Consider the following 14,988-nt stretch of genomic DNA (forward strand, 5'->3'; position numbering starts at 1 on the left):
TTGAAAATTTAAAAGAGAATCTAAAAGAAAAAAACAGTAAGGATGAAAAAAGGTCTTCTATTCTTTTGCAGCAATTTACCAAACGGTGCACCTAAGTTTATGAATTGACCAAAAGACGCATATTACTTTGGTATTTACTAAAAGACGTACCTTTTCAAGTGCACTTCCCGTTCTATCCTCCTGACATATATGCCTTTTTCTATCATTTTTATTTTCTCTATCATTTTTCTCTCTCTTCTCTCCTATGCATGCAACTTCCCGCTTATTTTTTCCTCTCCCTTCTTCTCTTTCTTCCCTTTTTTGTATGCATGCATAACGTATGGATAATATTTTATAAGACTTAGCTAATTTTTTTAATAATATTTTATACATTTAGAGAAATCGAAATAAATAATGGATAACATATTTGAACTCCTTGCAACCTCAGAAATCTACCGGATCTTAAATGGATGCAATATGAGATCTCTAAATTCATTAGTGGATTTTGACCGAAACTTACTAATAAACCTAGAGAACTCCGATTGCATCCATTTTAGTTCCTATGGATTTCTGGGATTACAAGAAGTTTAAATATATTATCCATTGTTTATTTCAGCTTCTCTAAATATATTAAAATGTAATAAAGAAGAATCAACAAAAATTTCTACATTAGGCCTGATATAGAATCATATCTGACCTAATGTGGACCCGATATCATTACATATCAGGCCCAACAACTTAATGAAACATGATATCTTAGCTCAATCATAGTGAGTTATTTTGTGAAAGTATGAACTTTGCACTATAAACTTGAATGAATTCTCTTGTGCTACCATGCATTTACAATTACGGATGAATTGTTGATACTATCAAAAGTAAAATTTAGTCTTCATGACAATGGTATGACATTGGTGGATCATCAGCTACTTGTCTTCTTCATGATTTAAGAGGTTGGTTATAAAAAATTGAACTTGAAACTCATCAGCATTGAACTGACCTTACCAACAGTGAATTATTTTTTTCAATGTGTGAATTATTTAGATGTGGAGGGGAGTAGCCTTGAATAGTTTAAGGGACATCGTGGACCCGATATAGAATCATATCAGGCCCAATATTAAGCCCAACATGGAAGTTTTTGTCTATTCTTCTTCATTACATTTTAACACATCTGAAAAGTCGAAATAAACAATGGATAACATATTTGAACTTCTTGCAATCCCATAAATTCACAGGAATTTAAATGAGTACAATCTGAGATTTCTAGGTCCATCAGTTGATTTTAATCTGAGATTGCAAGAAGTTCAAATATATTATCCATTGTTTATTTCGACTTCTTGAATGTGTTAAAATATAATAAGAAAGAATTAACAAAAATCTTCATGTTAGACCTGATATGGAATCGTATCAAGCCCAACATTGGCCTGATATCATTCCATATCAGACCCACGTTGGGCATGATATGATTTCATATCAAGCTCACTTTAGGCCTATATGTGGAGATTTTTAGTGATTCTTCCTTATTACATTTTAACACATCCAAGAAGCCGAACTAAACAATGGATAACATATTTAAATTCCTTGCAACCTCGGAAATCTATAGGAACTGAAATTGACGCAATCGGAATTCTCTAGGTCCATTAGTGAATTTTGGTGAAAATCCACTAATGGACTTAGAGATCTTAGATTGCACTCATTTCAATTTCTGTGAATTTCTGAGGTTTCACGAAGTTCAAATATACTATCTATTATTTATTTCAGCTTCTCAGAGGTGTTAACATATAATAAGGAAGAATCCTCACGTGAAGATTTTCGACGAATCTTTCTTATTATATTGTAACACCTTTAAAAAGTTGAAATAAATAATGGATAACATATTTGAACTTATTGCAACCTCAGAAATCTACATAAACTAAAATAAGTGCAATCAGAGCTTTCTAGATCTATTAGTGGATTTCGATCAAAATCCACTAATGAACATAGAGATCTCAGTTGCATCCATTTAAGTTCATGTGGATTTATAAGGTTACAAGAAGTTCAAATATGATATCTATTATTTATTTCGATTTTTTCAAATATATTAAAATATTATTAAAAAAATCACGTAAATCTTATAAAATATTATCTATATGTTATGTATGCATGTAAAAAAGAGAAGAAAAAAAGAGAGGAAAAAATATAAAAAAGTTATATGCATAGAAAAGAGGAAAGAGGAAAGAAAAAAAGAAAAAAATAATAGAAAAAAGAAAAAAAAAAAACAAAAGTCAAATTTATTAGAAGAATAGAACAAGAAGTGTACTTTAAAAAGTGCAGGTATGACAACTGTTTTATAGCATTTTTTCCATTTTTTACTTGGGGAAGATTAAACATTGGAACGGGAGCCAAAATTCATTTAAGCTAAAATTGGAGAGCCAAAATTCATTAAAGACATAAACATCCTTCATTTAAGCTAATATTATCGGAAAACTAACGAAAACATTTGAACGAAAGCTGATACGAGAAGGAAAAATAAAAGTATTTTTCATCTTTCATTTTCATTTTCATCCTTATGCATATTGCATATCCACTTTGATAAACAAAGGATGGGGAAAACAAATGATAACCTAATCTCCCAACTTCATCGTTTGTTTTCAACATCTAATAGTAAACAAGCCTTGAAAATTAAACTATCATACATACAATAGAATATCAAGAAATAGGCATATTTGATCAATCACTCTTTGTTTCGACATTCTTAGTGAGTTTGCAATGAGCTCTCACCACCCTCTAATGGCCAATGTATTCATGGTATACACATTTGAACTTGAGATAGTTAAAAGACCGCATCTTGCTCGAGCTCAAGAAATCTTTTAGTGGATAATTAAGTCTTGATATAACTTCAACCAAGATCGGTGCACTCCTTTTGGCTCCAACATGAAAGTTCTCAGAAAGCTCTTCGTATTGACTCAAATGATGCATGGTGCTTTTTTTTTGCATCGCAATGCCATTCTAACTCAAATATAAACAACAAAACCTATCAAAAAACCTAATCATTCCAAGAACTTTGCATCATCATTTGTCTTTAGGTGCTGATTTTGAGTTGAGACCAAGCATCAATCTCTAGCTGTAGATTTGCAATGTATAAACATCGAAATAGTTCTCGGTGAATTTCTATTTCCTGTAGTTTCTAACAAGCGGTGCTCCTACTACGGGACAATAGTGTTCTAGTATTCTCAGATAAATTAGGGGAAGAAGCAGAAGAAATCAAAGAGACTGAAGAAGGCTCTACCAAACCTTTCTCGCCGCCAATCGAAAATTTGTAATTGTCTGTTACCTCTAATGGATTGTTGCGAAAGAAACCTTTGACTTCAATAATGCTATCATCATGATCTCGAATGCTCGCATTGTATTCTGGCATCTCAGCTTCAAGGATGAGACCATCAAATGTTGTCAAGAATTTCAACTGCTGATTCAGCGAGGCTATCGTCTTCTGACATTCTTCCAATTTGCCAGCAGCCACAACAAGATCTCTTTCCTGAAACCGAATAGAGAACAAATATGTTCAACTTGACTAAGAATAATAGTGAAGCTCAATTTGCAATCAATATGTATTGGAGAAGAATTGAACGATCATAGTTCAACAGAAAATTTCAGTTAGTCCAAACACAAGAAAATAATTGACAGTAGATTGATGGTAAAGACAGGTCACTACCTGTTTGATCTTAAGTTCTCGACTGGATCTTGAAGCTCTCAAAAGATCAGCTTCTTGGTTCATCTTGAAGAATTCACCTTCCAGTTTCCGACACCGATCTGCATATTCTGCAGACAATGCTCTTTCCTCGTCAACTCTCCTTTCTAGGAAAACTACCTCATCGCTCAGCTTCTGAACTTCGAAGCGTGCAGATTCAAGTTGAATTTCTACCGACATCTTTGCCGCCTCTGCAGCCTGCACTTTATTAGCAAACAAATGAGCTGACTTGAGATCAAGTTCCAGTTTCTTCGTTTCTGCCTCTGACGCTTCTAGTTTAAGTGCATATTCTGTAGATAATTTAGTCTCTTCTTCAGCTTTTAGTTCCCAGAAATTAACCTTCTCCTTTAGCTTCCTAACTTCAGAATTTGCATGATCAAGCTGAGATTCCAATGCCTTGTTTGTCGCTTCTAAAGAATCGACTTTTGCTGCTAATTCTGAAGACAGTGCCCTTCCCTCCTTTAACTGGCATTCCAACACTCCAATTTTTTCATTAAAAGTACTAACTTCTTGAAGAGCTGACTTAAGCTGGGAATCCAGTTCCTGCCGAGCAACCTCAGCAATCTCTACTTTCGCTTCATGTTCAGCAGACAGTATTCGATCATCCTGGAGGCTTTCTTCTAACAAAGATATCTTCTCACAGAGCTTCCCATTTTCCAAATATGCTAGCTCGAGCTGAGTCTCCAGTTCCTTCCACATTCCCTCCAAATCTCCAACTGTACTTGCTTTCGATTCATTAGCCAAGTCCATCTTTGTTTGCATTTCAACTATTTTATTTTCAGCTTCAGCCAGCAGATTGCAAAAGACTTCAAGCTGGCGATGCGATTCTGCCAAAGCTATCCTCATTTCTTCTTTCTCGTATCCAAGTTTCTCAACCTTCTCTTCTAACACAATCAATTTATGGTCCATGATTTCATTTTCAATCTGTAAGTCATCCTTAGTAACTTGGAAGGACTTGTCTCCTGGCTCGATGATCTCAGCATCCGACTCAGGCAAGGCAACAAATCTCTCCATCTCAAGGACATCATCCATAAGCTCAATCTCAACAGAAGCATCGATAATTCTTGGAGTTGGCTTCTCGCCCTTAAATTGATCAAGCTCAGCGATTAAAGCAGATGCCCATGAATCTGATCGTCCAAGTTCGATTTCTGTACCAGGCAATCTATCTCCGCTGTCTGATTGGCTATCTGTGAGAGATTCAACACAGATTGAGCTTCCAATTAGTTTGGGATCGCCGGTGGACAATAACTTACGATTCATATGGAGTAATTGACGGCATTCAGCTTCAAGTTTGGTGATCCTTTTTATACTGTCTAAGCGTTGCTTACTAGCTATCTCTGCTGCTTTATTACTTAGCTCCCTCTCCATCAATAGAACTTGGAGGTGTTTGAACAGGGAATGAACTTCAGTCTTCAGAGCCATGTTTTCTTTCTCGACCGTCTCAAATCTTGCCTGAAGTCCATGATCAAGTGTCGTAGATTCAATTTTCGCAGCATCAATCTGCGGTTTGATTTCCGCAAGTTGTTTCTCAGATTCATACTTCTCACATCCCTTGCTGGTGGCCAAATTCTGAACTTTCTCTTCTTGGTCCTCCCTGAATCGATGGAACTGACTGACACATTCCTTGAGAGCCCCGTCGAGTTGGGTAATTCTATCTTCGAGTGAAGTGTTCTTTTCGACTGCAGTTTCAAGCTGCTGCTTGAGTGTTGCAACCTCGGCTTCAGCCTGTTCCCAGCCTATCAAATTTGAGAGTTTAGACTAAAGCATAGGTTGGCTGTCTTCAAATTTCGACATAAAGCAAATTACCTGAAACAGCTTCTTCTGCAACTTTAGAATGCTGCTTGACGAGTTCCTCTTTAGCACTGATGTTCAGAAGAGCAGCCGATAGTTTTCCTGTCAATCTCTTCAAAGATTTATCAACTTCAGTATCACAAGTATTTGATGCAACCTCTGGCAATTGGGCATGGCTAGCTGAAGTATCATTTGGAGAAGTCCTCAATGCTTCCTGTTGCACAAAGAGCATGCATAACTATTGCCATGAATATAATTGTCTAAACATACGATTCACGATTTGTATCATACAATGTATTATGATTTACATATAAAATGATAGTTCTTATATATGGATTGAAAAAAGTGAAATCTCCAAGTCGATAATGAAATAGAAGAAAATAATTGTCACATGGAGCAAATTTGAGAACAGCTAATGAACACTCAAATTTTAACAACGATTGACAATCGCAAATCTTGTCACATTGATATACAAAATGGCAATTAAGGAGAAATCAATAGTGACTTAAAAGTCTTGATATATCTAAATTATTTTTCATTTGGCAATAATAGTCTTGACAATTAGGTTGTTTTGATGTATTTGGAAAATGCTTTAAGCTAGACTCGTGTGTGGTACTAATGTATATATCAAGTTTGCAAAGAATTAGCAGAGTGCATATGAAGCTCAGACAACTCGTGACTCTACGTAATTGAGTTGTTATGATAGATGACTTAAGTAGTCAAGTTGGATGGGCTATACTCAATGGCTCAGAGATCCATAATGAGTTGGACTCAGAGATGATCGTAGAAGGATGGCTTGGAACATCCAAGGGAGCAAAAATTCCTATCGGCGTAGACTCAAGGACAAGAAACATGAAATGGTTGTTGATTTAATAGTTTAATGACCTATGACTAGATGAGCTTGTAGGTGATAAAGGATGGCCTGGAACATAAAATGGATAAAGAATTTATAGTGAGTACTTTGAGGCAGCCCGACAAGGGGTAGACTTTATAGATGAACAACAAAAGGTAACACATTGGAGCAGGTTTGGAAGACTTGGTACATTTTAAGGATTAAGAACCTGACGGAACGTGAACAGGGCAACGTAAAACATCAACAAGGTTGAAAACCTAGAAACAATGTGAGTTACGATAGATTGCAAGTGGAATGTAATCTTAAGGTTCGCTCTTTGGGCCAACATCATCATGGATGATAGATTCCTTGTACGTGTCTTGCTTCATCTCTGGTACAAGAGACATTCATAGTAGATTTGCAAGAGTGATTCCCTTAACAAATTGATAGGACATGGATTAGGGGAAATGCTCTTATGTTAGTATTCTCTTTAGTCAATATTATTTTGTATTACATTTTTGTTGCCTAAATACTTGACACGAGCAACTAAATCCACACACGAGAACTCTAGGAACTAATGATTAACTTGTCTTTGTATCTTGCAAAAAAGTTTTATTTCTAGATCACCTTCTATTTATCCCTTCCCTCTAGTGAGTCTGAGTCAAACATTATAGCAATCTTTCACACAGTAGATAGTGACCAATACTTCAATTTAAGGATGGTAATAGTGAAGGGAGTGGACTCGACAATCATGAAAGAGGAAGTGAGTCTCAAGTTGTGATGTTAGTGATATGTTACAACATCAAGGATTACCCGAGCTTCGACATTGTTTGTTATGGAATCAATGTGCAAGGAGGCTGCTGACAAGCGTTGCACGCTTATTGTTAGAGACGTTTATCCATGAATCAACTAAGTAAACAGTTTTGAAATGGACGGGGTACAATCACCCTTGCCTTCTCGACAACAAAAAGCACAAGAGAAGTGCTAGAGGATCGAAATTGGCTTTATGAAGGTTAGCTCGGTGCATGAAGCTCCTACCAATGTGAGACGGGGAAGCGTCTATTGTACGTAGTCTTATTCTGCATTACAAGAGATTGTTTATTTGACTTGAACCAATGACCACCAGAACATACAACAACAACTATACCATTGCGCCAAGACTCCCCTTCAATTGACTTGATAAATTTGATAGTGAAAAATTACTATTGCCTTCAATGATGATTATTTTAAAAAAAAAAAAAAAATAGATGGTATTATATCATGAGGAATGAGGAAAATATTCATAGTAGATTAGAAAATAATCAAGGATAAATCAAATCAAATTGAGTAGGATGATCAAACCAAATTGGGTAGGAGACTTAGAATAATCTTCCTTCTTTATCGGGAAAAAGTCACTGTATTAAATTTGTAACTGATTTAAATTTAGAGCTTGTATAGTAAGTCGATCCACCATAGACCAAAGACGAGTATACTAAACTGGTCACACTAGATTATATTAACCTAAGCATATCTTACATGATACATGATCAACATTTAGCAAAAGCAATCCTACCAAAAGCTAAGAAATCAACGAAAGAGACGTACATCTAAGATTTTTAGAAGAAGCAGATCCAAATGATTCAATACTTAAACCTGGATCATTAACAACCATAGTCGAATGGTTTCTATATAAGAGCATAGCATACTCCAACTGAAAAATCATAGCAATTGAAACCCTATGAAGAACAAACAACCATGCTTATGCCACAATATAAGCCAGATTTTTATGCAAAGTTTCGAATCCAGCCATTCAAGATACAAGCAAGGAAAACCTACCCGCTATAGATTAAAACAACTGAGATAATCTTCTACCCTCTCTTGGCAATGATACAACTTATAAACAACTGTTCCTGTGACTCGGAATCACTAGCCAAGAGGAAACCATCATCTTATGAGAAGCCTAAGAAAGTGAAGCCATTGGGGCACTACCATCAATACAGTTCAGAAGACAAGCACAGAATAAGCTAATCATGGCAAGAATTTTCCAACTGAGAATCATCTCATGAGCGAGGAAGCTTGAAGCAATGAAGTCTAATTAAGTCCTCCGAGGTATCGAGTGTGAGAGAAGAGGCATCCAATCTACTGAAGCAGTTCTCTCTATTAATGCAAGCTTCATAGGTCAAGAAAAAGTGAAGTCAAGGTCCTGCTCTTCACCCATCGAACCAAACAAAACAAAATGGTGCTGCCTATAGACACCACCAATTCAATATTGATAGAAAAAGGTCATGCATTTGCCAAATAACCCTCCATAGGAGTGATCATCTCCAACCCAAGAAAGCAAATGGGTTGAGATATTCTTTGAAAATACCTTCTAACTCCAATAAAAGTCCATGGCATTCTAAATCCAAAAAGCCACAAACCCCCACCATTTATACAGATAAACAAGGTTAAGCACCCTCAAAAAGACACCCACCCCGCCGAGGCACCTGCAACTTTTGGTATGCAAATAGAAGTCTAGGTCACTAAGTTATGGATGAGAGAAGTTCTTGCCCCTTCGTTCCCGCAAAAATTGTGCTAAATTTTATTGAGTTCACCAATTACCCAAGAAGAGACGAGATAAAGCTGGAACAAAATAGAATATCATAAGAGACAATGATGAATTGATGAGTCAATCTACCTCCTAGGGACAAAAAGGCTTTCAGCCATGGATTTAGCAGTGCAAGGGCAATGAGTGTTTTCCAATACTCTATTGAAGGCCAAAAAACACTAAGTTGAAACCCAAGTAAGAAATTGAAAAAAAAAACTCTAAAAAGGACACTTAAAAATTTCTCCTAGCTCAAGGCTCAATTAGAATTTGGACCAATATGAAACAGACTTGATAAAATTAAAGATAAAGCCAAGGAAGACAATCAAAGTCAAGATGACGATGTGAAGGTTGCACATGTTGGAGGCCTTCGTGCTCTCAAAAAGCAAGGTGCTGTCTGTGAATCGAAGAACGTGTATACCTGAGCATAACATTCCCTTGCACTCCACAACGAAGCCTGGAATCATATCCTTTCATGAGAGTTCAATGAAGAGCATGGGTAAAAAAGATAAAGAGATGAAATTTCCCTGCCTCAACCCCTCCCTACATAAAAACTACTCACTAGTCCAACCATTATGGACAACTTCTTGTCGAATCAAACATTACTCGTATCTATAAAATCCACCTGCTCAAGAAGTTATAAAGAGAGAGATATGCTTCAACGCCACCTAGCTTACATCATAAAAAAAACTTTTTGTAATCCAACTTGATAATAATCACCACCTCTTCACTTCTAGTCGTGCACCAATTTATTTCTTCAGAAGCACACGTAAAACAACCAAAGGTCCTCTTCCCCTTTGTGAAAGCAAACTGACGATCCACTATAAAGCCACTGCATTACGTTCCATAGCTGAGATCCAATGTCTTGTGATTATCTTTACTAATAAGTGTTCAAAGCAATAGGCTTGAAGACACCAACCCTACAAGAATTCTCTAATTTAGGAATTAGAGTGATATAGAATTAGTTTAAGGAATTTTTCTGAGCTCAACCTTAAACAATCAATCAAAAAACTCAAGAAAATTAGATTTTACCATGTTTAAGCATCCAAAAGAAAGCATTGAAAATTCATCTTGCACGAGCTCTTTGGATGGCCTACTTTAGAACTTCAACTTCAAAAAATGCTAAAACCAACCTGTTTAGAGAGCTCAAACTAACAAGGAACAATGTGGAGGGAAAGCTTAGAAAATTTTATGAGTGACCTCCAATATGACACCTAAAGTGATTAGAGAAAACCTTATAAATCTCTAACCCTCTTGGGACCTCAAGATGTGAATGCATTAAAAGACAATAGAACTTACATTTGCACCCATTGGTAGAAAATTAAAAGTATTTACAATTTTCATCTCTATCCTAAATCCAATGTGCATCAGCAAGTCGCTGCCAATAAATTTGGTGACATGCCTTGCCACCAAAATGGCTTCAATAGGTGGGTGAAACTCCATTAGAACATCAGTATTTTTTTTTCAATTCTTAGAAATCTCTCTTGCAAAGAAATGGATTCAAACCCTCCTACTTCCATCCCTTCAACCATTCCTGTAACTCATAGAGATTGCAGACCTAGGTAGTTGTATTGCTAGTTCCTCGCCTGACCTTAACCAACAAGAATGGAGTTGGACATGAATCCTTCCAATAAATCAAAAAACATTTGAATTTGATTACCCTCAGCCTGAGAGTATATATACTGTGAACATTAAAGTAAGAGAATATGACTAGGAAGAGTCAGTATAGTTGAGCCTAGCAAACACAGAGCCCTCATGAAAGCAACTCCAAGTGAAGCGTTCCCAGTTTAAGACATGTCAATTTATCCACCTGTTAAACAAATCAGATGCCACTATATTCCTAGACAATTCAACCACTCATTAGGTTGGAAGTGAAGTTGAAGTTGAAGTTGCCCACTTGCGACATCCATCCCTAAGTTTACCAACAAAAATCGAATTCACGGAATACCTCCTCTAGCGATTTTTATGAGGTCCATACATGTTAGTGATCCAAATTCTAAACAATCAAAGAAGATCATAACTCTTAGAGAGAAGAAGCACCCATGCTTCGGACACACTCCAACTGGCAGCCAGAAAACAAAAATCAGTCCACTTGAATGGGCATGTTTTACTAGCATCCAACTAATGAGCACGAGTTAAAATTTGGTGTAAACGTTATATATATCTCGATAGATGTACAAGCTCAAGTTTATCTTAAACAACTTTTTCTTCTTTCCAAGAAGATCTGAGTTTTCTTCTCTCAACAAATCCACTGAGACTTTTCTCCTATCTACACAAGCAAGGAAAAAAGAGTTGGAACACAACCAAAATGGGCAACGTACTAACCTGGTCATCTGAGTATCTTTCAGACTGAGAGGATACCGATCCGGAACTCTCAGTCTCACCGAGGCTCTTCTCCGATGACTTGCGCCTCCACAGCCAACTCCGACGGTCCATCCTGAAATGTCAACCATCAAATGAAGCAGCAGCAGTCTTCCGACCACCACCTTCCTGTTCCGCCACAGTCAAAGCTCAGAAAACTCGCCGCTTGCCAGGACGGAAAGTCCTACTGAAAAACGAGCGCCGATGGAAGATCGGAAAAAAGAAAAGAGAAGGCAACTGAAAGCCGAATGAAAACTTCATCACGACACCAAGAAAGCAAAGTCGAAGAGGAACTTACAATCATCCAAAAGTTCCACCTTTTCCCCCCAATTTCATCTTTTGCGACGAACAATATCTCATCAAGGTGCAAAATCCCCAGAAAAAAGAAACTCCTCCGCGTCACTCCAAGATGCCACCGACGAAGTCGGTGTCATTCACACCAGATGGACGGAGTGTCAGAGGGCACAAAATCAGCGTGAGCTTGTCCTTCTCACACCGATTTCTTCTTAAAGTTGTCATCTTTTTTACATGCGACGGTTGAAAAAGTTGTCGAACGCATTAACAAACCTCCTGATCTATCGCCTTCTTTCTGAGGCTAATGCGCATGTGAGCAGGAGAAGAAAGTCACCTCCTTGGGCACACTTTTCAGCTTTCTTTTGCGTCGTGTACAAGAGGGGCTCGCTTTTCTCGACGCTTTCAAAACGGAACCGGCGTAGTTCCCGCCCTCCTCCCTGTTCCTCTTCTTGTGCCCCTCTTTCTGCAATCGGTAGTATTGTACCCACCTCCTATTAGCTTTATTGACAGATAGTGAGAGGGTCGCACTTTACCTTAGACCATCTCCGACCACAAATTCTATTTTGGTGCACTTTCAACACTAATTTGGTGTCATTTGAGCACCAAAATTTTTTCCAACTCCAACCATGAGACACCATTTCCTACACTAAAAGGAATATTCTTTAGAATATTCTATTTTTCCATCTTATAATTTATTATTCAACATACATATTAATTTGTTAAATATTTTTATTACGATAATAATTACTATTAATTTTTATGATATTATATTTTTAGTTACAAGAAAATTAAAATTAGTATTTTTATAATTTTGTTAGAAATAATTTAATAAGCATACTAATATTTAATATTTAAAGATAATACACCATCATAAACAATTTAGATAATTTTTTTTAAAATATTTTCACCAGACAACTAACACTTCATTAATAATACATCATTATGAACCTTAATTATCAGAATTACCAAATTGTTCCCACAAATGCTCAATTAATGCATTTCTAAGGGCAAAGTGAGCATTTTTATTTTTGATTCCTTCATGTCTAGCAAGAAACTCTTGAAATCGGGTATTGTCATCTATTGCTGTATCAACATCTGTAGCCGATGAGACTTCACCTTGCTCAACAATTGAGGTATTCATATCGCGCTCATCTTCAATGATCATATTATGCATAATAATGCATGAAGTCATTATATCATGTAAAATATTTTTCTGCAAAAAACGTGAAGGTCCTGCAACAATTGCAAAGCGTGATTGGAGCACTCCAAATGCTCGCTCAACATCTTTTCTACATGCCTCTTGTTTCATTGCAAACAACTTATTCTTTGTACCACGTGGATCTTGAATTGTTTGAACAAGTGTAGACCATTTTGGGTATATACCATCAGCTAAATAGTAACCCATGTTGTACTCTTTTCCTTGAATGACATAACGAGCAGGGGGAGCAATACCTTGAGCAAGGTTAGAAAAAAGATGAGAAGACTCCAATACATTAATATCATTGTTAGATCCAGGTAAACCGAAATATGCATGCCATATCCAAAGATCATAATCAGCTACAACTTCTAGAATAATTGTTGGCTTTCCACTGCGACCGGAATATTGCCCAGCCCATGCTGTTGGGCAATTTTTCCACTTCCAATGCATGCAATCTAAACTACCCAACATTCCAGGAAAACCACGTTGCTCACCAATATGAAGAAGCCTGGCAACATCATTAGCATTGGGTGATCGCAGGTACTGACCTCCAAATACTTCAACAACAGCACGGCAAAATCTTTTCACACTTTCTATGGCAGTTGATTCTCCTATTTTGATGTACTCATCAGTAGCGTCTGCCGGTACACCATATGCCAATATTCGAAATGCAGCTGTCATTTTTTGTAAACCTGACAAACCAAGTTTTCCAACTCCGTCTCTTTTCTGCACAAAATAATTATCATGATTACTAACCTCTTTAAAAATACGCATAAATAAATTTCTTCCCATTCGGAATCTTCTTCGGAACATTGCAGCATTATATGTAGGATTTTCGGCAAAGTAATCATTGAATAGATTACGATCAGCAGCTTCTCTATTACGATTGATCACTATGTGACCAGGAATAGATCCTTGATGTTTGCCTTTGTCGCTTTCTTCACTCAGATGTTTCAAAATGACCTGATTGTTGCGGTAGATCGCTTGAGTGATAAGCCTTCTGTGTGCTTCAAATATATCATCATCTTCAGAGCTTGAGGATGATAAATTTGATGTACCTTCATATCTAGCACTCATTTTTTGAGATGAAGAATGTGATTGAATTGTTTTCAGTTATGGTGTGTATTTATAATGTGAACACAACATTTTTTAATTTTGTAGGTGACGGGACATCATAATGAACACAACACTTTTTAATTTTGCAGGTGACGGGACATCACAATGCACACACCATGATAATTATTTCAGGAGATGTGACATAACAATGAACACAACACTTTTTAATTTTGCAGGTGACGGGACATCACAATGCACACACCATGATAATTATTTCAGGAGATGAGACATCACAATGAACACAATATTTTTTAATTTTGCAGGTGACGGGACATCACAATGCACACACTATAATAATTATTTCAGGAGATGGGACATCACAATGGACAACACTTTTTAATTTTGCAGGTGACGGGACATCACAATGCACACACCATGATAATTATTTCAGGAGATGGGACATCACAATGGACAACACTTTTTAATTTTGCAGGTGACGGGACATCACAATGCACACACCATGATAATTATTTCAGGAGATGAGACATCACAATGGACAACACTTTTTAATTTTGTAGGTGACGGGACATCACAATGCACACACCATGATAATTATTTCAGGAGATGTGACATAACAATGAACACAACACTTTTTAATTTTGCAGATGACGGGACAACACAATGCACACACCATGATAATTATTTTAGGAGATGGGACATCACAATGAACACAACACTTTTTAACTTTGCAGATGACGGGACAACACAATGCACACACCATGATAATTATTTCAGGAGATGGGACATCACAATGGACAACACTTTTTAATTTTGCAGGTGACGGGACATCACAATGCACACACCATGATAATTATTTCAGGAGATGGGACATCACAATGAACACAAATCTTATACAATGCACATAATTTTTTCCTATATAATGGCATACTAGACATGGTCATCACAATACACCTTTACTCTTGAAAAATATGAGTTCGAATTCTCGTTCATCATCCTACTCAGTTGAAGAAGATAAACATTTATGTCATGTTTATCTTCATATTTCTCAAAATCCAATCATAGGAATCAACCAAAAAAAGGATCAATTTTGGGCAAGAGTTGAGATAGAGTATAATCAAGATCCAAATTTTAAAAATTCTGAGCGACCAAGAAGATCATTACAAAAAAGG

The 14,988-nt window shown here is 36.6% G+C and overlaps 2 protein-coding genes across 4 annotated transcripts; both read right to left on the bottom strand.

Annotated features, from left to right (window-relative positions):
- Window positions 1-2,625: 2,625 nt before the first annotated feature.
- On the bottom strand, window positions 2,626-12,025 carry LOC121985401 (filament-like plant protein 3). Of its 3 annotated transcripts, none has more exons than XM_042538837.1 (5): window positions 11,549-12,025; window positions 11,215-11,326; window positions 5,510-5,708; window positions 3,668-5,439; window positions 2,626-3,490 (listed from the first exon to the last, which is right to left on the bottom strand). In XM_042538837.1, the coding sequence occupies exons 2-5, from the start codon at window positions 11,323-11,325 to the stop codon at window positions 3,143-3,145; spliced, it is 2,430 nt and encodes an 809-aa protein (XP_042394771.1). In that variant the 5' UTR covers window position 11,326; window positions 11,549-12,025; the 3' UTR covers window positions 2,626-3,142. The 3 variants fall into 3 exon arrangements, with proteins under 3 accessions (XP_042394771.1, XP_042394770.1, XP_042394769.1); XM_042538836.1 differs by having other exon boundaries at window positions 11,215-11,379; XM_042538835.1 differs by having other exon boundaries at window positions 11,215-11,437.
- Window positions 12,026-12,493: 468 nt separating this feature from the next.
- On the bottom strand, window positions 12,494-13,819 carry LOC121986932. The gene is made up of 2 exons (XM_042540855.1): window positions 13,207-13,819; window positions 12,494-12,996 (listed from the first exon to the last, which is right to left on the bottom strand). The coding sequence occupies exons 1-2, from the start codon at window positions 13,817-13,819 to the stop codon at window positions 12,494-12,496; spliced, it is 1,116 nt and encodes a 371-aa protein (XP_042396789.1).
- Between the last annotated feature and the right edge of the window lie 1,169 nt (window positions 13,820-14,988).

This window comes from Zingiber officinale, chromosome 5B (assembly GCF_018446385.1).
Source record: "Zingiber officinale cultivar Zhangliang chromosome 5B, Zo_v1.1, whole genome shotgun sequence".
In the NCBI taxonomy this organism is placed as follows: domain Eukaryota; kingdom Viridiplantae; phylum Streptophyta; class Magnoliopsida; order Zingiberales; family Zingiberaceae; genus Zingiber; species Zingiber officinale.